This window comes from Trichosurus vulpecula, chromosome 8, assembly GCF_011100635.1.
Source record: "Trichosurus vulpecula isolate mTriVul1 chromosome 8, mTriVul1.pri, whole genome shotgun sequence".
NCBI classification, from domain to species: domain Eukaryota; kingdom Metazoa; phylum Chordata; class Mammalia; order Diprotodontia; family Phalangeridae; genus Trichosurus; species Trichosurus vulpecula.
In genome coordinates, this window is record NC_050580.1 from 113,944,956 (window position 1) to 113,970,398 (window position 25,443).

The 25,443-nt window shown below is 46.7% G+C and overlaps 1 protein-coding gene across 7 annotated transcripts in view; it reads right to left on the bottom strand.

The window, feature by feature from the left end:
• Positions 1–412: 412 nt before the first annotated feature.
• The window catches only part of PAX2 (paired box 2), a 109,136-nt gene continuing 84,105 nt past the window's right edge, over positions 413–25,443 (bottom strand). For 2 of the 7 annotated variants that reach the window (XM_036735727.1, XM_036735723.1), the window contains 4 exons: positions 23,715–23,841; positions 5,060–5,161; positions 2,402–2,488; positions 413–1,863 (listed from right to left, as the gene is read on the bottom strand). In XM_036735727.1, the coding sequence (XP_036591622.1) occupies positions 1,787–1,863; positions 2,402–2,488; positions 5,060–5,161; positions 23,715–23,841 (393 nt within the window). In that variant the 3' untranslated portion in view covers positions 413–1,786. The remainder of the gene's footprint in view (positions 1,864–2,401; positions 2,489–5,059; positions 5,162–23,714; positions 23,842–25,443) is intronic. The other 5 variants (XM_036735726.1, XM_036735722.1, XM_036735728.1 and 2 more) reach the window with 3 other exon arrangements.

Consider the following 25,443-nt stretch of genomic DNA (forward strand, 5'->3'; position numbering starts at 1 on the left):
CGACCGAGAGAGATGGTTTAAAAGGGAACAACCACAGGAGAGGAGTCCACAGGAGTCATTTTGCATAGTGATTTCTTTTCTTTCAAACCTTTTTTTGCAACATAAAAAATCCCCCCCCCCGCCCCGCGCCCCTCCCCCACGTGCTGTGCTTTATTGGGTATGTATCTTGTGTACCCCCTCCCCCCATCTCCTCCCTCCTCCCCCCTCCCCCCCAAAGTGAGCGGCGACTCTCACAGCACAGACAGCAGGGCTTATCTACAGGCGGGCAGCGGGTGGCTTTAGTCACTACGATACAGGATGGCCCAGGCCGGGAGGGGCATTGGAAGGGTTTATATACACGAGGATTCGCCTTCACACAACACACACCGTCTTTCTATAAAGCAGCAGCCATAGGCTTTTTTTTTTTCTTTTTGCAAATACCATAATATTAAATAATTGTAGAATTTGAGGTCCCCGCCCAGTCCTCGCTGACTAGTGGCGGGCCTGCTGACCCCCAAGCCTATCTCAGGCAGCGAGAGCTCAGACACTGCCCTATGCTGACCCGACTTGGACCCCAAACCCCCTGGCTTGGCTCCGTGGGGGGAGGAGGAGCGGACCACGCTGGTCCGGGGCTGTTTCACCAGGTCAGCCCCAGACTGAGGGTCTATGTCCAGTATCAGGGCCGGGACCAGTTCTGGGATGGGGACTGGGACCCATTGCTCTAGGGTGACCCAGACCAACTGAGACTGAACACGATTGTAAAGGCTGAGATGGAGTGGGGAGGCGTCTGAGATGCAGGGTTAAGTGTGTCCCAGGGTTCCGGGAAGCCCATGGGGGCTGGGGAAACAGCAACAGGGGCGGTAGTGATGGTGTAGGGTGTGGCGGTTTTGGTGGGAAGGGGAAAGAACCAGACTAAGTCCAGTTAGCTGGAAGGGCCATTTGCCCTGTATCCCATCAGCAGAGATACCGTCTCGCAGGATTCTGGCCCCACGGACATTCTGCATCACATTCCCCCTTACGTCCTGGGCTGGGTGGGGGAAGGGAAAGCCCAGCGCACTAGGGGTCGGGTGGGTAGTTCTTTCCCTTAGTTTATAACTTTTTTGTTCAGAATTTTCTTTCCCCAAACCTTCCCGGCAAAGCGGCTTAACACCGTGTCGCTCTTTCTCCTTCTGGTTCCGCAGGCTGTGGGACGGGGAGGGGAGGGTCAGGGCTGGCCTGACCGGGTCGGGTTGGTGGGGGCGTGATTGCTGTCCCTGCTCTTATAGTCCAGCCCGCTTGACTTGGCTGAGGCCCAGGCGAGCACACCCATCATAGGCTAGGCGTGCTACACCCTGGCCAACGCCGCAAGACCCTGCCCCGGCCGGAAGAGGCGCACCGGGAGGGGAGGGGGCGGGCGCCAGACCGGGCTAGGGCACATCCCTACGCCTCCCGCCCGGCAGACCTGCAGGAGACTGAGGAGGGCGGCGAGGCAGAGGCCAGAGAGGGGCAAAAGGCTGGGTCTGCGGATACCTCTCGGGACTCAGCCCGTCCCGTCTCAACGGGTCCCGGATTTAAAGAAAGACTGCAGGGCAGGGAAAGGGGGAAATGGGGGGGACAGCGGTCAACTGGGAGGCGTAGCGTCCCGTCCCGTCGCGTGGCATGGCGTGGATCCTCCCTCCCTCCGTGCGTGGCGGCGGGAGAGAGGCCAGCGGCGGGAGAGAGGCCAGCGGCGAGCGAGCGGGCGAGCAGGCGGGCGGGTGGGCTTCAGACGGGGACAATGTGCAGGCCAAAGCTGTCGGCCTGAAGCTTGATGTGGTCTCCGCGGTAACTAGTGGCGGTCATAGGCAGCGGCAGCAGCGGCAGGGGCGGAGCCCCGGGGGGTGGCACTATAATAATAAGGGGAACCTGGAAGTTAACACAGGAGAAGAATGGGCTGGGTGAGAGGACAAACAGGAGAACAAAAAGGAAAAGTAACTCAAACCGAAAACCCCCGGGGCTGTGACATGGGGGGGCGAGGAGCGCCGAAATGTCCGGCTCTGGGGGTCTTGGCACTTTGGCCTCTCTCGGCCCCCTCCAGATTACCCGCCTGGAGGCAAACAGCGATAGCCTGGGAGGATCGAAACCTTTGGGCCCACCAGACGCACAAGGACCAGCCAGCCCATCACCCGTTTGCTGAAACCTCCAGCGACAGGGAATTTCTGGTCACAAGTGCACTTACTTAGGTTTGCCTGCCCTGCCCTGCCCAGCCCATCTGGGACAGGAGGAAGGAAGGAGGGGGACCGGTCTCTATGAAGGAGGAGTCTAGTTCGAATCTCAAGTCTGAGCCAACCAATCCCACCCCCCACCCTCCCACCCCCACCCCCATTGCGGACGTGAGTGGGGCTAAAAATCCGGGAGGGGGCAGGCGAGCAGACAGACAAGACATTCTGGTGGCCGTACTCACTTAGTAAGGCCGGGTTGCTGAATCTCCAGGCCTCATTGTAGGTTGTGTACTGAGGGTGGCTGTAGGGATTGCCTGAGAACTCGCTTCCTGCAGGGAAGGGAGAGGAGACAGGAGGGGAGTGAGTCCTAGGGATTGCAGACACTTTGAAGGACAGCATCATTATCATCATAGGAATGGGCATTTGAGTCTCCTGAAGTCGAAAAGCCTCCTCCCCTGACACCCAGGCCTGGCTTGACCCAGACAGACAGATGATGGCTTGGAGGGGTAGACAGGGGGAGCTTGTTGAGTGGGGTGAGGAAACTAGTTTGGTCCCAGGACCCCCAGGGCAGAGGTAGCTGGATCCCAAGAGTTCATCCAAAGGCTGCTGGGGGATGAGTGCATGCCTACTCAGCAACACTCTGTTTTGCTCCCCTCCTTTTCTGATGGTGATTCCCTTTACAGGCTGGGAAGCCTGGCATTATCTACTGCTCTTGTTACTGGGGAGATGGCACTGCCCAGTGGGAATCAGCAGGAGGACCTCAGATCCTCTATGTGCCAAACCAACTTGAAGGGCTTGGGCCATTCATTGAACCTAGACTTCTGGGTTACATTGCCAAGAATGGACCAGAGGGCAAGAGACCCATTTTCCCACAATTGGTGCTATTGAGAATGGCCTGGAATGGGGCGGGGGGAGTTGCGGTGTTCCATGCCCATGGACACAGAAAAAGCCCAGTAAATGCTTCTTATCCATTGTCATGCCCAGAGGATATCACAATGTGGTCAGAGCCCACTGCAGTGTGGTCGAGGTTAGTTCTCTAGGGCTACAGGGGACTGGAGAAGAGAAATATCATAGAGTACAAGACAGGAAGAACATAGATACTTCTTTGGTCTAACAAGGGAAGGAAGACCAATGTTTAGGGCCTCTGGGAGCCCTGAAGAGAAGGTCAGGCTCTCCAAAGGCTTAAGGGTGGGGGTGAGATGACTCCCGTTAGCTGGCACTGGCTGTCCCCCCTGCCTCCTCCCTTTCTCTCTCGTCTCAGAAAGGCCAGGCCTCTGAGTTTTTCTCTCACCCTTTCTCCTGTGTGATGACCCCAGACTGTTTACACTGATCCCGCAGCGCAGGTTAAGTAGAGGAGAAGGAGCCCCTCTCAGAGAGGGAGCTGGGGGGTGGGGGTGGGGGTGGAGGGGGGATGCAGCCACTGGAAAGCCTGTTTATTGACGAGGAGGGAAAGCATGCGTGCAGCAGGATAATGAGCTTCTGAGCTCAACTGTGACCAAGAGGAACTGAGCTATCTCCTTCCCCGATCGCTAATGAAACAAGTGTAATTTCCTCATCAGCACTGGATTCTGTTTAACGACTCCCCTCTTGCCACTGCGGCTCCCCTGCCTCCCACCCCCACCTTCCTTCACCCTCCCTCACTTCCCTATCCCCCCTCCAGCTCCCTAACTCCCTCCCACTGACTCACTTTACCCCCTACCCTCCCTTACCCCTTATCTGCCTGCTCCCTTACTCCTCCTAGGGGGTCTCCTCACTTCCTACCTTCTTCCACTGTCCTCATACCATCCCCCACTCATCTCACCTCTTCTCCCTTGAGGTTCCCTCTTTATCTCCTACCAGTTTCCTCATCTCCACACCTAATGCCCCCAACTCCTTTGGTATCCTCCTGTGTTTACAGGGTGTGGCCTGGGATAGACAGCACTACAGACATGCTCCTCTAAAGTCTCCAGCTTGTAGGAGAAAGGAAATTATCGAAGGGCAAAGGTGTGGAAGAGAAAAGGCACCTAGTCCCACCGTCTTCATTTTGGGAAAAGGGTTTTCATAAAAGAGATGCACTTACTGGGAGAGCCAACTCATTCTCCAGTGCCCTATCTTTGAGTCATGGGAAAACAGGGGCAAAGTTGTAAAGAAGGGAAATCACCTTCTGCACCCTACCTACTTCCCTCTAAGATGCTGCAAACCAATCTTGCCTCTTTCAGACAAAGGGGAGAGTTAACTGCTGGTTGTAGATATATAAACATCAGGTGATGACTCCCATACTGGGGTAAAGGGCATCTCTTAGGAGGAGGTGGTTTTATTTCTGGCTTGTCTCCCTAGAACTAGAGCTCCTCTGACCCAGAACATATCCCGAATCTTAGGCTGTTCCCTGCCAGAGTGAGGGAAGGAAGTGCTGCTCTGCGCTGCTCTTCCCAGCCTCCCCACTGGGGGCTAGTGTTAGCCAGGGTGGCTTTGTCTAGGTGACTGACATTTGTCCAGAAATGGTGCTTGACTCCAGGTTTCCATGGAAACCAGGGCAGGCTTTTCAAAGCCACCTCAGCTTGGCCTGGCCCTAGCTCTGGGTATATAGTCAGCTAGCTGGCCAGGGCCTGGGGTGGGCTCTGGGTACTGATGGGGGCAGCAGGTTAAGGATGACTGCACTATGGTGGTGGTATTGGGGGCAGATATGTATCCCTGCAACCATACGAGGGGGGGTTTTTCCAGGCTTGGGCTCCATTCAGCCTTCACTGAGGAGAGGAAGAGAAGGAAAACATCTTTTGGGAATAGCAGGGAAAGAAGTTGTATGACTGGAGGTAGAGGTTAGGAAAGAGAATCTGTACTCACAGAACACCTATGATTTAGTTTCCCCAAGCATGACCCCTCCCCTTCTCCCCAGCCTTTGACTGTGGCTTTTTATCACCTACCAGGCACCATTCCTGCCAGGGTAGAGGTGGGGTAGCTTCCCTGGCCAGTGGGGGGAACATGGGGGGGATAACCGGGCAGGGTGGTACTCGCCATGTCACGACCTGAAAAGAGACAAGGCACGGGGGTGAGGGGCTGGTACTTGAACCAGGTCACTCTATGAAAAGAAACTGCCACATGATCATGTGTGAATAGCAGTATGTGTGAGACTGTATCTATATATGTATGTACCTTTTGTGTGTTTGGCTACCATGTTTTCTCAGGGGCAACAGAGAACACAGGATACAGGGTTGGGAGAAAGGGAATTTTGATATTTTGATCACCTATATATATTTATATTTAAAAATATATATGTATTTGATTAACTCCAATATTTATTTGTATGTTGTCTCTCCCATTACAATGTGAGTTTCTTTGAGACAAAGAATGAGTTTGCCTTTTTTGAAATCCCCAATAGTAAGCACTTAACAAATGCCTCTTCACTTGATTTCCTGGTCTCTCTACTGCTTCCCAGTAGGTAGTTTCTCTGGTAACATCACCACCCTTTCACCACCACACCCAACCCTTCTTCCCTTGGACCTCCCAATTTTAGTCCATTGAAGACCTTCTAAGGTTCTAGGGAATGCAACTCTCTCCACATCTCCATCCTGATACTGTCCCTTCCTGAGTCCTTAAGGACATAACCTCACTAAGGACATTCCTTGGTTTCTCTACGGCAAATTCGGGGGCTGTCAGGTCAGAGCAGAAGAGGGAGATGTTTTGCTGTTTGTTTGTGTCACATTTTTCTTTGGAAAATTATGTAATCAGTTAGTTATACAAATTGAATGGAGAAGAATTATAAACTTAAACATACAATATGAGTTGGAGAAACTGTCCCAACGTCTTCCCTATGTTGGTGACCCTTTGAAGTGGATGACTTTACCTCCTACTTCACTAAGAAGATGGAGGCCTCCATCAGCCCTCATTTCCATTTTATGCATCTGCTTCTTCATCTTTTTCCTTCCTCCCTGTCTTAAGTTATGTTCCTTCTCCTCTCTAAATCCAATACTTTTATTTGTGCCCTGGGGAAAGGCCTGGACTTCATGAATCCCTCCCAGTTTCACCAGGACCTTTTTCAGATTACCCCTCCTTTACCATCTTTAACTTGTCCCCTTCCATTAGCACCTTCTCTTTCTCAGTCTACCTTTTCTCTCTACCTCTTGTAATCAGTCTTCTGACTTCACTGCTCCACTGAAACATTTCCTGAGGGTCATCAGTGACCAAACCTAATGATCTTTTCTAACTCCTCATTCTCTGCAATCCCATTGAAGTACTTGACACAGTTGACCCAGTTGGTTGGAAACCATTGAGTCCACCCTTCACTTTACAGATGGAGAAACTGAGGTATAGAAAGATTAAGAAATTTGTCCAGGGTCATATGGTCCACCAAGGTATGTTGATATTTGAGGTGTGATTTGAACACAGATTTTTCTGCCTTCAAATACAGTGCCCTATCTACTATTCCACACTACCTCACCTGAGAAGACCTAGATTCAAGTCCTACCCCTGATACATATTGGTTGTGTGATCTCAAATGAGTCACTTCTTATCTCTCAGTCCCCCCTTCCCCTCCCACCCCCCAAACTATGTAAGACTAAATTGCAGAGCTGGTGACAGTCTCCATCAGAAGTAAGAGCTCCCGATATGGATAAAATCACAGGACTAGTAAAAAATATTTTTAAACATTTTGCTGGCACCTTTAACTCAACATGTTTAAAACTCAAGGCATCTTTCCCTTAAAACAGTTCATTTCCCTGCTCCCCGGCTTTTCTCTTTTTGTCAATGGTATTACCATCCTCCCTTTTTTCTGTTTTGAAACTCATGTTTTTGAGTCATCTCTGCCTCTTCATTCATATCCTATCTTCCACATCTAATCAATAAATCCTATCAATTCTTCTTTTGATGCCTCTTAAAGACTTCCACTGCTACCATCCCAAGCTGACCTTCAGATCATTTGATATCTAGATTCCTTCTACAACCTTCCCAATGAGCTCCCTGACTCCAGAAAAGTCCTAAACTGTTCTACATACCTCTACCAAATTAAAAGTCCTTAATTATTATTTTCATCACATCACATCCCTTCTCAAGAACCTCCAAGAACTGGTTCCCTATTTCCTACCATATCAAATCTAAACTCTGCCTGACATTCAAGGCCCTCCACCATCTGGTCCTATATCCTCTCCATTAGCATCCTTCTACTACTCTCTAGCATGCTCCCTCCAGTCTAATTAGGCTGATGTCCTTATTATCTCCATACGTGAGCCATGTTCTTTGTCACTCCTACAGCTTTGTTTCTGTCATTTCCTATGCTTGATATGAAAGTGCTCCCCTCTTTCACTGGCTTCTCAAATCCTTTACATCCTTCAAGGCTCAGCTCAAGATTCTGACTCTTTCTTGAAGCTTTCCCAAACTTCTACAGCTTTCATTGATATCTCTATTTTTCTGAGTATTCAGACTCTGCCCTACACAATTTAGCACTTTAGCTTGTCCTTTTCAAGTAGACTGTAAGCTCCCCGAAGGCAGGGACTGTGTCTTCTTTTTCTTTATTCTCCATAGTAATAAGCGCATTGCAGGTGCTCAATAAATACCTTTTGATTAATTGTGCTGGTAATCAGTACCACACAATTTAACATTTAATTATTCTTTCATTGTTATGTCTCTGCTAGATGTAAAGGCCAAAAAAAAAAAGTGGGTTGGAATTTCAGGGACACACATTCTCCCTTCCTCCCAAAATTAAATTGTGGATTCGATTATTTTAGAATGATGAATAATGTATGTAAGAATAGCTTTGCACAAAATCTTGTATTGTATAATTCTTAGAAATAATTTTCTATATTTTAGATACAATTTAGAAATAAATTTCTAAAAATGCATTTATTGATACATGATCTTTAGAAAATTATTTTAAAAAATCTGCAGTAGAAAGATTTTTGTGCAAAGTTGTTTCAGTATCAGCATATTCAGTATTCCTGTAAATTCCTATAAAAGGAAAAGAAGCAGTCTGGAGCAATGCTGTTGACTCAATCCCTATCTTTGATTGAAACCACTCTCTCTGAAGATATCAGAAACTTCATGATCATTAAACCCAGTGGCCTTTCTTTATCCTCATTCTTCTCAATCTCTTGACATTTGATGCTATTGACAACCCCTCATTTCCCCACCCCCCACGTCCCTTGGTTTCAGGAGCATCACTCTCCCCTGCTTCTCCTCCTTCTTTTCTGACCACCCCTCCACTGTTTCTTTCCCCTGGATCTTGCTCTCTCTATACTGTCTCTCTTGGTCATCTCTTCCACAGCTTCACTTAACACCTCGATTCAGGTGACTACCAAATCAACATCTCTGACCCTGACTTCTCTTCCTACGTCTTCAGCTGCCTATAGGACATTTCTGCTGGGATGTTTCATTAACATCAAATCCAACATGTTTAAAACTGAGCTTATTGTTTGTCTTAATCCTGCTTTTCTTTCCAGCTTCACTGTTTCTGTCAGTGCTGCTACCATTTTCCCGATCTCCCATCTTTACAACACTTGGCTTTTCCATTTCCCTCACCTCTCCCATCAGAAGAATTGCCAAGTCCCATCAATTCTCCTATTGCAAGAACTTTCACGTGCATCCTCTTTTCCCTAATCCCACTGCTGCCACCTTAGTATAGGTTTTCACTGTCACCCACCTGGACTATTGCAATAACTCCACTACCTCCAGACTTAGGTATATTTCAGGTAGTGTCACTCTTTTACTCAAAACTCCGTAATGTCTTTTCATTGGCTGCCATATAATGTCCAAACTTCTTTGCTTGAGATCCCAGACTTTGCACAGTTTGGTGCCAACTTTATTTATATTACCCCCCTCCATCTACACTACTGTTCAGACAAACCAGATTACTTACTGTCCCACATACATGTCCTATACTTTGAATGAATGAATGAAAGAATGGTCTTTTATTAAGTATTTACTACATGCCAGGGACTGTGTTAGGCACCGGGAATACCAATACAAAAAACGAGACAGTCCCTGCCCACAAGGAACTTCCATTTCTATCAACCAATGAGCAATTATTAAATGTTCTCTGTTTGCCAATCACTGTTTTCCCACTTCTATGCATTTGCTCACACTTTTCCCTATGATCCTTTCAACCCCTCCTCCTACTGAAATCTTACCTATTGAAATCCTAACTTTCAAAAATCATGATCCTTCCGTCCTTAGAACTTACAAAGCATTCTGTTTGCACCTTTCTTTTATCATTTTGCCTTATAGTTACATGTTCATGTGTCTGTTTAAGACTGTACTTGACAGTAGGGCAGAGACCCCCTGCCTTATCTAAGTTATGTATCTCCTTATCACTTAGGTGATTAATACATGTTTATTGAATTAAATTAATTAAATGTATGGGTCAGATGTCTTTTGACCTACAGAAGATACTAACATTTACTTTTCTAGGAGCTTTCTTCTTGTTGAATTTTGACCTAGAAACTGGAGGGCATATTCCAGTCTTAAGGACAAAGCATTATGTAGTAGAAAGAGCAACAGGTCTGCCAGTGATGGATCATATGGCCTCACACAAATCACTTAATGTTTCAGAGCCTCAGTTTCCTCATTTGTAAAAAGAGAAAACCTCGTTCTGTGAGGAAAATACTTTGTAAACTATAAAGTATGTATACATTTGAGCTAGGTAGTCCAGTAGATTGAGTCCTGGACCTAGAGGCAGGTAGACCCAATTCAGACACTGTGTGACACTGCACAAGTCACTTAATCTCTCACCAGTAAAATAACATAGTTGAACTTGCTCAGTTAATACCTATTGACCAACTAAGAAGCCTTGTGCTATAATAGGAAGAATATTGGCACAGAACCTGGGTTTAAATCTCAGCTATCTTCATGACTTTGCTCATCAGTCCATTTTATGACTAGTGTGACTGAAATAGCAAAGGGGGATGTTGGTTCCTTGACCCCTGCCCACGCTGGCAAACCAGAGATGTTTAGCCTGGGGAAAAAAGACACTTAGGAGGTGACATGTTGGTGGTCTTCAAATATATGTAAGGCTATCATGTGGAAGACAGAATAGATTTATTCCATTTGGCTCCAAAGGGCACACAGGAAACAGTGAATAGATAAAAGTTGGGAGGGGAGGAGGCTGGTTTGTTGTAAGGGAAAACTTCCTAACAATTACAGCTATCCAAAAGTGGAATAAGCTGCCTTAGGAGGTAGTGGGCATTCACTAATGGATGGTTTTAGATCAAAAGTTGGATGGTGATTGGTCAGGATGTTGTAATGATTCTTTGCCATCCTTTCCAGCCTTTAGATTCTGTATTCAGTGATTCTATGACTAGATAATCTCTAAAGTCTTTTCTAGCTTTAAATCCTATGATCCTGAAAGTAGCATCCACTTATTCCTGTGGATGTTAGAAACAAGAAGCATATTATTCTGCTTGCCTAAAAGGTTTTGGGATGAAGAGTAAGGATTGATTTAAAAATTTTGGAGTTAGAAATTGGAACCTGGGTCCTTCCAGCCCTGGGATCTTTAGGTCTACAAAAGGGCTGAGAAAGGGCATACTCCATTAAGAAACATAAGTTGTAAGAGTTTAAATTTATCTGAACTCCTATGAAACTATATTTCAACTGTATTAGCGTATTTCCCCAGCCTACGTAAATTGTAATGCGGTTCTTAGTAATCTGTTTTTTTGCATGTGTAAAATTATCTACCCAACATTAGCAGTGAGGCCAGCAGGGCCTGCAGGGATGGAAAGCTGCTTATAGTTAATACACTTGAGGGATACCATTAATCAACATGTACATGTTGAATGTAGGGACCCTAGTGTTTATAAGAAAACTAGTCACTAAACTACTATTCTCTCAGCAAAATTGCAAGACCAACTTCGAACGTACAGAAACTTTTCCCACACTGCAAGTTACTCTGATAGGAAAAAAATCATGATTTGCAAATATAGTACAGTGAAGCAGAAAGAACACCTAAATTGAGAATCAGGAGACATGGATTTTGCTCCTGGCTCCTCCATTAGCTTCCTGTGTGACTTGAGGCAAGTCACTGTCCCTTTCTGTGCCTTAGCTTCCCATCTGTAAAATGAGGACATGGATTAGTTGATTCTGACTTCCCTTGCCGGTATGAAACTTGATGAATCTGTAAAATGCATTACCACCAAATGAAAAATGAATTCTTAAATGCTTTTGGAAGGGGCAAACACAGTCCCATATGAAGATGTGTCCTGTGGACCATTAAGCTAGTCTTTATGGGTGTATGTAAGTAGGGTCATATTGCAAAAACGTATAAATCACTCTTCTCAGGACTCTATTTGCAGCTGCTTCTATCCCTAATATCACAGGATTTTGTGCATAGTGAGTATGCCATAAATATTTGAATATAGGAATAAGTTAATGAGTGGGTCTCATCACAAAGAGCTGCCTATGCAGTATCTTCAAGTCACCATAGATTGCAGGCAGTTGTGTGGCACTGTCAGTGGCCTCACTTATAGATGATGCCAAAAGATCAGGAATACATTGACCCAACTCTTGTCAAAGGAGTCTATTCTTCTGGAACTGCCATTGTCAATAACAGAAAGAGCATCTTGGAAAGAAGTCTGTAAGTTACTAAGATCATCATATGGATGGGTTTTGGAATCTCTGCCAGAAAGAATCAACATAGCCCTGCTCTTTACAATGCTTATGCCTGGATGGACAAATGTGAGGGAAGAAGGAATCATAGACTAGGTGGTAGGGCATGTCAGCAATAAAATCTATGAGGTCCTACTAAAGGGAGGGAATGGTGGCGTGTTACTCTTGCCAATTGAAAATGCAGGTAACAACCAAAAAAAGCCTCATAGGAGTGCATAACAGAGAAATAGCCACATGTTACTTGCAGGGCAATGTATAGAGTATGCTTTTAATAAATGTTAGTTGAGTTGAATTATCAAGCAAATGAATGTTATTCATACTGGGATTTCTGTCTTCAAGAAACAGCAAGTGGAAATGCAAAGAATAAATTAGTGGCATGGAAACTGGTGTAAAACTCAATGGGGTGGAGTGGTAATGTCCTTTGAGAGTTTTACTAAAAAATAAAGACGGTCTTCAAGAAATACTAACAGTTGAGGATCTTAAAGTACCCAGAAGTGTGCGGAGTGCTGTGTTAGATGAGGATGTCTTCTGAGTTCAAATACAGAACTCCCTGAAGATTCTAAAGACAATTCCTTCAGCAATCACAGCATCCAAATCAGACAGTGCACTTATGTCAGGCATTCCTTACCAAATGGTCCAGATCAAATCAACTGCTGCAAATCTCCTGGATCCAAGATTCAAAGCAAACATGTAAGTGATGATAGCCTTGATTCTGCATTTGACTGGATTGCAAAACAAACTAATACCCAGGCACTGGTTTTAGAGAGATCTGTTTAAATAGTGTAGAAAAAGGTCACATTTGGATGTTTGGTCCAGGAAAACCATCTAAGATCCTGCTAAACACATATCTTATGCAACACGGTAGTAGGAAGGTCTTTGCCCTATACAATGTCCATCTCTTTGAGCTTTTTGCTGGCTTCAGATGTCTCTACCTTCTGAAAGATACGACAGAAACCAATCTATACTTGGAAATAGAATAATTCAGGACCTACAGAATCAATGAATGTATGGTAGGAGTAGTCTCAATTTAAGCTTCAGTTTTTATAAGTCCACAAATTAATAAACTTGCATGTTATAGTTATCTATTTATGTATCTTATCCCCATTTCCCCTTCTCCCCAATACACACTAGACTGCAAACTCCATGAGGGCAGGGTCTCTCTTTTATCTAAACTTTGTCCCTTCCCTAGCACCTAGAACATGGTTATACAATTGAGTTGAAGATGGAAAAATAAAGCATCAGAATATGCAATGACAGCACAAACGGCGTTATTAGACAAAGTACCATGGGATAAAGTTATATTCAAGTAGATTTAAAGGATTTTTTAAAAGCTTTTTTTGTTCAGTTGATTTTCTCATGATGAGTATTGGATTCTCTATCAGCTTGGCATGATTATATAGGAAGACCTATGTCAGGAAAACATAGTACCTTTGTTACTATAATGTTAATGTTTTCATTGAATTTTTGACATGCTTCTCATAAACTTCTCAAAAACTTTTAGCATTGCTTTTCAAAACCAAAAAAACTATGGTCTAGTTGTCTAAAGTTCAACAGCTTATAGATAATTCATTTGTAAGCGAACAAAATCATTTAAAAGGCAAATTCAATGAGTAAATTTATACTTAACTGAATAAATAAACTATACTTTAAAATCATACATGTGAAACACAGAGTACTACAGTGTCAAAGCTGGCACAGATCTCAAAGGCCATCACTATTGTCCAAGTCCCTCATTAAAACAAGTAAGGAAACTGAGTGACAATTTTACTACCAAACTAATATATATGCATATATTTCATATATGTGTGTATGTATACACACATATACACAGTATACACACATGTAACCATGTATGTGCATGTGTCTATACATGTACACATAAATACAATACACATGTTCTTGAACTAACCAAGTCAATTTACATTTATAAAAGGCACTATAAAAGAAGTATTGTATGTCATTCTTCTTCATCCCTAAATTTCTACCTCCCTTCTCTCCTTGTCCTCTTCAAATTTTCTAGAAATTTTAAATCCGTGGCCTCCTCTCCAGTCATCTCCAGCTCATTGAAGGCTATATTTAGATACCATGTCTTATACTACTTTTCTATCCTATCCCTAGTGCCTAGTCTTGTGCTGGACATAAGTCTGGGGCTCAGAAAATACCTACCGGGATAAAAAGACAACAGGACTTCGGAGTCAGAAAGATCTGGGCTAGAGTCCTAGCTCCTCTATTAACTCTTTGTGTGACCTTGTACAAGTCACTAACTCTGAGCCTCTGTTTCCTCATCTGTAAAAATCAAATGATTGCAGCATTTATAACTAGAAAAGACCATAGAAATCATTTAGGCTAAACTCTTAATCTACCTGCCTCATATAGCTGTTGTGAAGGTGTTTGTAAAACTGTAAGTTTGTTAGTTGCAAGCTGTTAGGAAATACGTAGATAGGGCTTTTTGTGGTCCAATTCTCAGTGGGGTACACTACCTTGTAGATCAACTGAAACTGATTCCCTGTGGGAAGTCACACTAGTTCTTTTCAAGGCTAATTATCTGTGGGTTTGGTGGGGCTGGTTCCTAAGAGAATTTCACCAGCAATGAGAGCTGGGAAGAATGAGCTAAGGTTTGGTCAGTCCTCAGAAAAGGACTCAGTGACCAGGCTGCGTAGCCTTAGTCTTGAGTCAGCCATCAACCAATGGGTGATGGAGGGTTGCTGCTTCTGCTTTTAGAGATTAAGAATTCTACAAAATAGCTTTTCTCTAACCACCACTGGGCTCTAGACTCAACCATAGTGACAGGGTCTCTTTAGGCCCAAGTAATGGGAGGCCCCAGTAAATATTCTTTCCACTCTGAGCCCTGCTAGGAACAAGACTGAAGCTGGAGAGCAAGGGATAAATGGCTCCCCAAAAGGAGGTACAGACAACTCCAGTGTTGGTGAAAGGGACTGCAGCTTGAAGCTAGGCTCAGGGCAGGGGTGGGTACTGTGGTATTCTTATAAAGTCTGGAGCCCCTCATGCTGGGTGGGCAGAGGCTAATCCTGTTTACACAGTCTCCTGATACTCCAGGTTTTCCAGTTCCTCTCAGGCTTTATTTTGTTCTCTGAGAGCACTGAATTGTCAGCTCTAATCCTTCCTAAAGCAGGGTGTTTTTCAGCCGCTCTGTGTAAGTGAAACCCTAATCCCAAGGAAAACGGCCACTTAAGCTGCTGGCGCATTAGGTCCGCCTCTGACCAGCCCCAGGATTTCCTCCCTCCCTGCCTGCAGGCCCAGCTGCCAGTCCAGAGAAGAGGAGAGGATTCCAGTTTGAAGGCTTCCAAAGCCCTCTCCCAAGTGACAATAGCAGAGGGTTTCACTCCCAAAGCTCAGGGCTAGGAGAGTGTTCCCTCTTTTGTCCTGAAGCTTCTGGCTGCACGAATGGGCAGAAATGGATACATTCCTATGGGTGTGAGAGGCTAGAGTGGGGAACAGGCTTCCTTGGTTACTTTGGGGAGAGGTTCATCTTCCTGTCATCTTGGGAGAGGAGGAGGAAGGGGGCTCTTCTTTTCCCTCAGGGTAGTAGCTATGGAGAATGGGTGCATACATGTGTGGAGGTTGGCTTCTCCATTTCCCTGAGTAATGGGTGGTAGATAGACCCTGCCAAAATATCTCTGAGCTTCTGAGAGCAGGGCTCCAAAAGATCCATGAAGCATTCATTTGGACCCCACTAATTAGGAAGTTGTGATCATTCAGATAGGCCCAGGCTGATTGGCTTTCCCTTTGCTCAGCAAACCCTTTCTTTATGGAGAGGCCAAATTAATGAGATAAACAAGATCTCAGGGACAAGGTCTAAAACATTTAAAGGTACAAACTTTTCCAGCACCAGCACTTTAGAGGCTGTGTTTACATGCAAACAGCTAATATGCTAACTACAAACCTAGCTATTCATTAAAACATGCTCCCAGAGGCCCTAGACTAGAAAACATGTTGTTAGCCTAGTTGGATGGTGAAATCGATTTCTTTGAAAATGCTCTATGATTCAGATGTGTCACTAAGTCACACTGGCCTCACTCCTTTAGACTAGGTGTTCATAATCTGGTATCTTTTGGACTCCAGTGTATTTTATTTTATGCATTTGAAAAACATTATTCTGAGAACGAGGTCTATCGGTTTCACCATTCTGCCAAAGGGGTCTGTGACACCAAGAAAAAGAAAAGGTAAAAAGCCCTGTTTTAGGTTCGATGAATCAATGAGACCATGAGACCTTCAGAAGGAAAGAGGAGGAAGATTATGAAATAAGAAAAATAACATGGATTCCTCAATGTCCCCTAAACACATTTCATATCTCCCCCATCTCTAACACTCAACCACAGTGTGCTCCATGCAGCACACCTCTGGGGAGATCAGCCTGCCATCAGGATTGGGATTTGGGTTGGCACTGGATATGGGTTTGGGAGAATGTGGGAGGTAGTTGGGTCTGCATGACACAGAGAGAAGTAGGGATAGAGATGGGGATGAGGGTAGATTTAAGCTTAGAAAGAGCTAAGGGATGTATGTGCATGTGTATATACATGTATACATACACATAATACACATGTTCTTGAAATAACCAAGTCAATTTACATTTATAGTAAGGGCACTATAAAAAAAGTATAGTATGTCTAAGGGATGGAGGTGAGGTGGAGGACATAGCTCTAGTCCATGTGAAACTTGGGCTGATTCCCTAGACTTTAGATTGAAGTGGGTGCCTCTGTTTTTGACTCCCCTACTACTTCATCAACAGGACACTCTCTTGCGCAGGGCTGCCTCTTTCAGGGGAGACAGAAAGAAGAGCGAAGGAGAGACCAAGAGTGGGAGGGAGGTCGGGGCACAGGTACTATTTGTCAATGTCTCACTGCTATGGAAATACTGCGGTTACTTAAGTCTGAAGCCTGGGGACTGGACTCCTCAGGGATACACAGAGGAATGTGAATCTCCTCTTCTGGACTCTTTGACCTAGCTGCCATGTCTTGGCTGGGGTGGCCTTCATGACACCGAAGAAGAGCTAGGATGCTGAGCTCTACTTTGGTCTGATCACAACAGAAAAGGACATTCTCTCTTTCCAAATTTCTGCAGCAGCCAGGCTGCCCTTCTCTTTTCAAGGCAGGAGAGGGAACTGGTGATCTCTGTGAAGAAATTCCTTTCTCCTGTCAGTGGTTTTAAGCCCACAGGCACGGGCAGGAGACCTCTTCACTCCTTAGAACCTTTATTACTCTCTCCTCCCAAAGAAGGGGTTAGGTTGTTTGTTTTATTGGAGGTGGGAGGTGGAGGGAAACCAGGGAGGAGAAGGTGACTACTTTGGAAAGGGAGGGGGTGTTAACAACAGGAAACAAAGAATTTTTAGGATTGAGGCTCTCAGGATTCATTGGGAGGGACAGGAGGTGGGACCTAGAGAATAGGAGACATTAAGAATGCCAAGGGGTTAAGTTAGGGGAGAGGGGAAGAGACACCAAGTCTGAGGATTCCTAGTCTCCCTGGGCTTGGGGCCAGGGGACGAATGAGCATTAAAAGACACTGAAATTATTGACCTGGGGTGGGAGTGTGGGTGGAGAGAACCCTGGTGGGAGCAGAATACTCCCATTTAGGCTTGCCCCTGACCTGCTGTGGGATTGTGCCTCTTTGACTATCTCAGGATTCTATATGGAATTTTGTATCTAGGTTTGGTTTCCTCCGCTGCTTCAGCAGAAGGGGGAGACAGTGTTGGGGAGGCAGGGCAGGTGGGGAGGGTTGCCGAGCTGTCAGTAGATGATTGTCTTTAGACTGGGTAGGTTCATTCAACCCCTTAGCCTCAGAACCTGCTGTTTAAGTTAGGACTGAGGTGGGGGAAGAAAGGGCCCTCCTCTGCCTGACAACCCTTAGTATCCACTGCCTTGTTTTCTATGACTAGTTCTCTACCTAGGCTTCATGGTTTCCTGAAGAGTAGCAGATCTAGGGGCAGCTAGGTGGTGCAGTGAGTAGAGCACTGGCCCTGGAGTCAGGAGAACCTGAGTTCAAATCCAGACACTTGACACATGTACTAGCTGTGTGATCTTGGGCAGGTCACTTAGCCCTAATTGCCCTGCCAAAAAAAGTTTTAAATAAAAATTAAAAAAAAAACTAGCAGACCTAGGGCAAATCACTTTTCCACTCTGTGAGCCTCAATTTCCATCCTTTGTGGGGAGAGAGACAGACAGACAGACAGATAGAGAGAAAGTGAGACCCTTGAACTATATGATCTCTGAAATTCCTCTCAGCTCTGACATTCTCTGATCCTTTGAATCTTTTCCTTTCCCTTCTTTTCTCTTCCTTGGTATCTCCCATGCACCTGTGCTTACCTTCCCCCCCAGGGGACTGAGGTGTACCTTGATACACGGACACTTTGACCACTTCCTGGGTTTCCTGGTTGGTGCAGAAACTCTCTGGGCATTCCATTTTAGGGGAGCTGACTGGGTCCTGAATGTACTCTCACCTGCTTGCTGGCCCTTCCCTCAGCTGTAGGAAGGAAGCTTGGCTTAGGGGTGGGGGTGGGGGGGGCCTGATTTCCCCTCCCAGCCAAGTTTCTCATCTTCCTGGTCCCCTTCTCCTTATCACTTCTAAGACTGGGCTCTGTTCCAGACCAGCAGCCTCAAGCAGTGGGCTGGAGAGAAGAGGCACGGCTGAGCTAGAGCGGCCCAGCAGAGGAAGGGAAAGTGGGTGATAAATTTAAATAACCAGCTCGACTGGGCAGCTTGCTGAGTTGTGATGCAGGGAAATTAAAATCTGGGCAGAACTTTCAAATACCACCCTGAAAAATTGGTCTCTTGGTGCCAGGGGAAAGAGTGAAGTGTAAGGAAGGAAAGAAAGAAAGGGGAAGTATGCAAGGTGGGGTGCTAGCAGGGCCTCTCCTAGTCACTCTTATGGTGACCCTAATTCCGTGTTTCCTGGGCCACTGGCCCTCTCCTTCACTACATACACACACACACAAACATACACATACAATCCAAAGGCTTCCCTCTCTTAACACTGTCTTTGTGGAATAACTGCCTCAAGTGGCTGGTTAAGTTTGAAATCAATCTCTTCCTTACCAGGATGTAGTAGTAATACCCTACATACCAAGCCCTCTTAACTGGGCCATTTTACTTAGAGCTGGTCTTCAAAGTGTCCCAAGGAAGGAAATGTCCCTCATAACAAGTCTAGGCCATACCAGGCTGCAAGCCATACACAGGCTTTCAAATTACCTTTAGCATACACCTGGCTGGCTGGTTCTCTGATGGGGCCTGGCCTCCTCTTCTTTCCCTCCCCACCTCTCCCCTCCCCCAAAGCCTTTCATTCTCTCCAACAAAGCAAGACTCTCAAGAATCTTTTAGTAGGGTTTGTAAAGACACTAAGAGCCTCTCCTAGACCCCCTCCTCCTCCTCCCCTGGCTAGTGCCCCTTGGCCCCTTAACCCTCACCTCATTTAACCCTAGAGATACTCAGAGCCTAGTTTTGACATCTTCCAACAACATACTTAACAGAAAAATGGGAAGGGAGCAGGAACTCCACCTAAGACACAATACTCCCAATCCCTATCTCCTCTTTCTAATTACAGATTCCCAAGGAGGCAAAAAGTGGAGGGGGTGGGGCAGGCAGGCCAGAGACCTTTAGGGCATCGAGCTCTGAGATGGCCCATGAAGACCTGAACAGAACCCAGGTTCTCACCTTGACAGCACCTCCAGCAGACTCTGCTTGTCCCCATAATAAACACATCATGAATCATTCATCTTTAATAGATTATGCAAATCAGGAGGACATAAAATCAACAAAGATCAATAACTGCAGCCGTTTAATTGCCAGCAAAAACATTTTAAGAATGAGCGTAATCTGCAGCCCTTTCTCGGGTAATGGCGCCATTAATCCAAACATTGGATCTTGGCCTAAGTGTAGAAAAATCATCCCCCTTCTCTGCCCCCTCCTCATGCCCTCCCCTCCCCCACCCCCCCCCACTTCTCTCTTTTTGGTAATTTCCAGTTTCGGAGCGAGTTTCCCCGTCATTACCACTGGTGAACAGCTCCGAATGTTAATGGTTCTGCTTTTGTTACTTCTCGCTTGATTGAAATGTCGCATACAGATTGAGATGTTAGTGCTAACTTGCCACCTGGGAATGTCAAGCTGGGTCTGAAATGAACTTTTCTCACACTTGGATCCAGATGGATCAGCCGGAGATGTTCCCAGGCTGAGCTGGGACTGTTCCAGGGCCATTGGGGGTGGGGGGGGGTGGGGGGTGGAGAAGCACGGAAGGTGGAGGCACTTTCTGTATCAGCCAAGTGCTTCTCCTGCAGTGGGAGCCCCCTGCACCCAGAGCCACATCCCTGACTCAGGCAGTCCCTTGGTGGTTTGGTGGTCCACTCAGGAAAAGGGAAGACTCCCTTGACTTCTCCTCTGCCATCTCCCTGGGGAGTTCCAGTTTGGGGATAGTTATGATAACACCTCTCAATCTGTGCCCAAGCCTGGAGAAAGGCAACCTGGAGTCTGCCAGCTGCTTCCAGCTCATTCGGTCAGACTGGCCTAGGAAAGCTCTAAGGTCAGGTTCCTAAGCACTTGATTGAATAGTTGTTCTGGGAGAAGCCACATTCTATCCTAGGCTACTCTGTCACCCCTTCAGAACTTGGCTTTGAAGAGTCAGGTTCTTTGAGCCACCCCTGGGCCTAGTGACTTTTGACAACTTCTAGCTCCCAAATCTTCAGCTGCATGACTACCTCTGTGCCCAACAGAAGGGCAGCAAAATGGTGGTCCTAATCACCATCTCATGGAGGACAAGGAAAAGCTGCTATTTAGGCTCCTGAGATAGAGGGCTAAGGCTGGATCTAGTCCTGCCCCTCATTCTGTGGGGCAGAGACATCTCTCCATCCCAGGACATTAGCCATCAACAATGTCCCCCCACCCTCCACTCTCCACTTCCACTAGTCTTGGCCAGGATTGGGGGCCTGCTCTACTCAGCAGGGGCTCTGATGCCTGCTCCCTGCCGATGCTGCTGGCTGTGACGCAGAGCGCCTGCAGCCCCTCTGCCAGGTCCCCATGCCGCCTCCGTTCCTCGCTTGGCGGGTAACGCCTCAGTGTCTCCCAATCCCCACCGAGGCCATTCTCAATCATCCTGTCTCCCAATGAACGGCACATTGGCTTTAGTGTCTCCAGAATAATTAGGTGAATTTTAATAACACCTCAATGTGTGTCTCTCACACTTGGGCACTTTCCTGGCCCGGAAACTGTTCTGCAGTGCCAGGCACCTTCTGTGGGGCAACCAGGAGCTTCTGCAGAACTGGGCCTTTCACTCAGCCACACCCCACCCTGCTACTGCCCCCAGCTCAGGCCACCCCACCATCTTCCTACTTCTCTGACTTGTTCCTTCTCTTTCCTTTTTGCTGCTTCCTCCTACCCCTTCCCAAGAGTGCCTCCCAAAGTTCTGTCCTTAGTCCTCTTCTATCTCTCCACATTCTGTCCCTTGGCGACTTCATCTACTCCCATGCCTTCAATTCTCACCTCTATGTAAATGACTCTTAAGTCTCTGTCTTCACCCTTCATTTCTTCCCAGAGCTCCATTCCTGTATTTTCAACTGCCTGCTACATCCCTTTACTTGGATATCCTGACCTCAGACTCAACATGTTGAAAACTGAAGGGCTCATCTGCTTTTTGGAAACCTGTCCCTCCCCATAGCTCAGCCATTTCTGTGGGTGGCTCAGCCATCCTTCTAATCCAGGGAGGCTCAAAACTGGACTCATCTTTGACTTTCCTCTCACCCTTCACTTCTAATCATTGACCAGCTCCTGTTGATTCTGTTTTCTCGATCATTTTTATCTGATCCTTCCTATCATTTCCACTACAACTAACCTAGTCTTCTTGCTTGGACTATTGAAATAAATAGGCTTGTGACTGGTCTTCCTGCCCTCAGGCCACCTGCTCTTCAATATAGTCAGTGTATTCCTTCACATTCCTGCCCAAGGACTTTTCCTAAGCAACATTATGATCATACAACCCTCCTGTGAAAAAGCTTTATTTGATTACCTATTGTCTGCTAAATGTGGGTAGCACAGGGGATAGACCTGGGGCTAGAGTCAGGAAGATCTGAGTTCAAATCCAGTCTCAGATACTTACTAGCTGTGTGACTTTGGGCAAGTCAGTCAATTAACCTCAGTCTGCCTCAGTTTCCTCAATGGAAAATGGGATAATACTAGTGCCAACCTCCCAGGGTTGTTGTGAGGATCAAAGAGATAATATTTGTAAAGCACTTTGCACAGTGCTTGGCAGAGAGAAAGTACTATATATGTATATATGTATATATACTATGCCTATATATAGTAGGTACTAGCTATTAAGGTTTAAACTCCTGATTCTGATACTCCAGGCTATCCACTATATGATTCCAACCCGTATTTCCAGATTTTTCTCATACAGCTTCCCTTCTTATACTCTGCGTTTTACCCAAAGTGAACTGCTCTCTGTAATGTTTTTCCTCCTCTCCATTTTTGTTCTACTTTCTCCCACATCCATGCCATTGCTCAAGCCATCTCCCAGACTCAGAAATGGACTTTCCAGCCTCACTTTCTTTCACAAAGCTTTCCCTGATGGCACCACTCCCCTCCACCCCAGTGAAAATGACACGTCTCTTTACAAAATGTTTCATAGCCTTTTGCCAGAATTTTCCTTGTGCACTTGCCTCACACTCTTGCGTATTAGTTATTTGTGTACTTGATTTTGTCCTATTCCCAGAAAATAGGTTCTTCATCTTGTCTATTTTTACATCCCTGATGCCAGGCCTAGTGCTTCACACACCAAAATAATGAACAAATGTTTGTAGCATTGAACCAGTTGCCCATAGGATATCAAAGGAACCCATCCTGCCCATGCTGATGCCTGGATTGCTTCGCCTACTGCCTGAGTGTGGCAGCCTGGCCAATAGCAATACATATGGCTCCAGGACAGGAAATGATGATCATCTGACTGTCCACTGGGCAGAAGACAGACTGGGGGGCTGGTGGTACCTTGGCCTCCTTATGGGACTCCCTCCCTCCCCAAGCCTCTAGTCATGGTCACTCATGTTCCCTGGCCCTGCCTGGGTACCACAGTGAAGAGGAGAAATAGGGCAGGAACCAGCAAACACTTATTAAATGCTTGGGAAGCTAGGTGTTGAAGTGGATAGAGCGCTGGGCCTGGAGTCAAGGAGACCCAAGTTCAAATCCAACCTCAGACCCTTAGCAGCGTGACCCTGGGCAATCACCAGACCTCTGCCTCAGTTTCCTCATCTGTAAAATGGAGATGATAACAGCACATCTACCTCCCAAGGCTGCTGCAAAGATCAAGTGAAATAATGGTTTTCGAGAACTTAGCACAGCGTCCAGCACACAGTAAACATTATTAAATGCTTATATTATTATTATGTACAGGCAACTATCCTAGCACCTAAAAGCTGGCTGAGGATGGGGTACCAAGTGCCTTTCTCTCCCCAGACAGGACATTCCCACCCCCCACCCCTATTTGCTCCAGACTCAGCCAAAGCTCAATAACTACTGCATCTTGGGTAAAATGGTAAACATGAAAGAGGAGCAGAAAGGCAGCTGGGTGAGCTGGTGGCGAGAATGAGCAGCACTGGCTCCCAGCACCGGGCCTAGTTACAGAGTCATAGATCAGCAGAGCTGAAAGGGACCCAAGAGATCATCCGATCCATTCTCCTCATTTTATAGACGAAGAAACCGCAGGCTAGAGGAGGAGATGACTTACCCAAGGTCACACCGATAGCGAGTATCTCAAGCTACTTCCCCCCCACCCCCCAGTTCAGAAGTGCTCAGGGGCCCCAGAACACAGAAAGGAAGCCAATTTCTCTTACTCCTTTCCCTACCCTCCATCTATCTGCTCATCTTGTTACTATCCCTCCCTCCCCCTTCAATGTCACTCACTGATGAATTCCCTCGCTATAAAAAAGACACCGTGACTCACGCACCGGACGCCGTCCACCCCTCCCGCTCCCCTCCCTCACTGAGGTGGGTGGCTTACCGGTGACCACGGGGTACGTCTGGCTTCCCGACACGTTGCTCCCCAGGTCAGGGTTTGCTGAGGCAGATAGACTTGATTTGACTTCATCAAGCCCAGGGGTCAGAGCTGGGAGGGAGTACTCATTCCCCTGGGAGGAGAGAGAAAAGCGACAGCTATTGATGCACTGAGAGAAAGAGAGAGAGAGAAAGAGAAAGGGACCATTCTGGTGCAGATGGGGAGGAGGACCAGGGGAGTCCTCCCAGATGGGGAAGAAGGAGGAGGCCTGGAAAGGGGAAGGTCTCAGAGGAAGATGAAGTGTCCCTACTGTGGGGGAGGGGGGGAGACTGCTTCCCAAGGGAGAGGGATGTGCGGAGACTGAGTTATTGCAGGGGAGTGGGGGTGGGGGTGGGGTGGTAACTTTGAGTTTCTAAGGGCTGTAAAAGAGCAGGAGTAGGCCTGGATCATTCTCCATTCCTCCCCAACCCAGAGCGTGAGGGGAAGGGTGTCCTTGTGGCTCCCTAGAGTGGGGAGCATAAGGGAGGAAAGAGGAAAGGTACTGGCTATGGTAGATATTCTGGGGTGAGGAAAGAGGTTCTTGAGGCCTGCTTGCCTGCCTGGCAAGGCTTGACTTTCTGAGTGGGTATGGGTTCCCCTTCTTCAAAAACAAACAAAGAGGGCTCAGCGGGCCCCCTTGCTCTCTGCTTGTGCACTGGGGTATGAAATTGGGGAGGGGGAGAGTCCACATGGCTAACAGAAGGGTGGGAGGGGGCCAGTCATTGACTCTGAAAGGGTGTCCTGCCCGAAACACGCGGCTAATTGCCTTTTTATTGCGGCAGCCGCCAAGCCAGACCCCAGAGCTGGGCAAAGGGGGAGCCTGCACAAAGCAGGAAAAGTTGGTCTGATTAATATTACGTTAAATTAAAACTGATTTTCTGCTCTTTCGGGTCCGTTTTTTTCCCTTCCGCTTCCTGGCCCCCCCAGCGGGCCCCCTCCCCTCCCTGGCTGGACGGGATTGCCTCGTCATTTCCAATTCCTTCTCGTATTGATCTTCCTGTAGAAATCAGTTTTGTAATTAGCTGCAAATTAGGCCTTCTACTGGGGGTGAAGCTGCCCCCTGATTTATCACCAGAGTAATTCGCTGTGATCGGAGAGAAATTAAAATGAACTCAATTAGGCTTCGGATTTGCTTTATGGGCCCTGCTCCGAGTTTCAGGGGGAAAAATGACTGTGCTAGTGTTTAATAGTGTAATGAAAGTAAATAAAGGTTATTCATTGTAATACAGCCGGGGACAGGGCGAGCTCACGGAGCCGGCCCAGAGCAGCCTGAGACTCCTTTGTTGGTTTATGGCTCGGGGCACCTTAAAAAGACTTTTGATTTTTGTTTTATGAAGACAAACAGCTTATGGGATAAAAGGACAGGCTGGGAGGAAGGCAAGTAGCTAGCTGGAAGCTGAAGGGACCTCAGAGCAAAGCTGAGCTGTGCTGTCCAGAGCTTCTGGGTGTGTGCCAGGCTGTACTGTGTGTGGCATGTGTTCTAAATGTGCTCTGTGTGTGTGTGTGTGAGTGGCCTCGATCTATGCATTCTGCACATCGAATACTACGTGGGTGCCTTTTGCTCTGTATGTGTAATCCCTGCTGAATGTCAATGCCATAGGCATGTATGTGGGCTCTGACTGTGTTTGTGCCTGTCCTGTCTCGGAAGCATGCCCCCAGTCCGGCCCTCTGATATGATGGGGAACAGCTGAAGGTT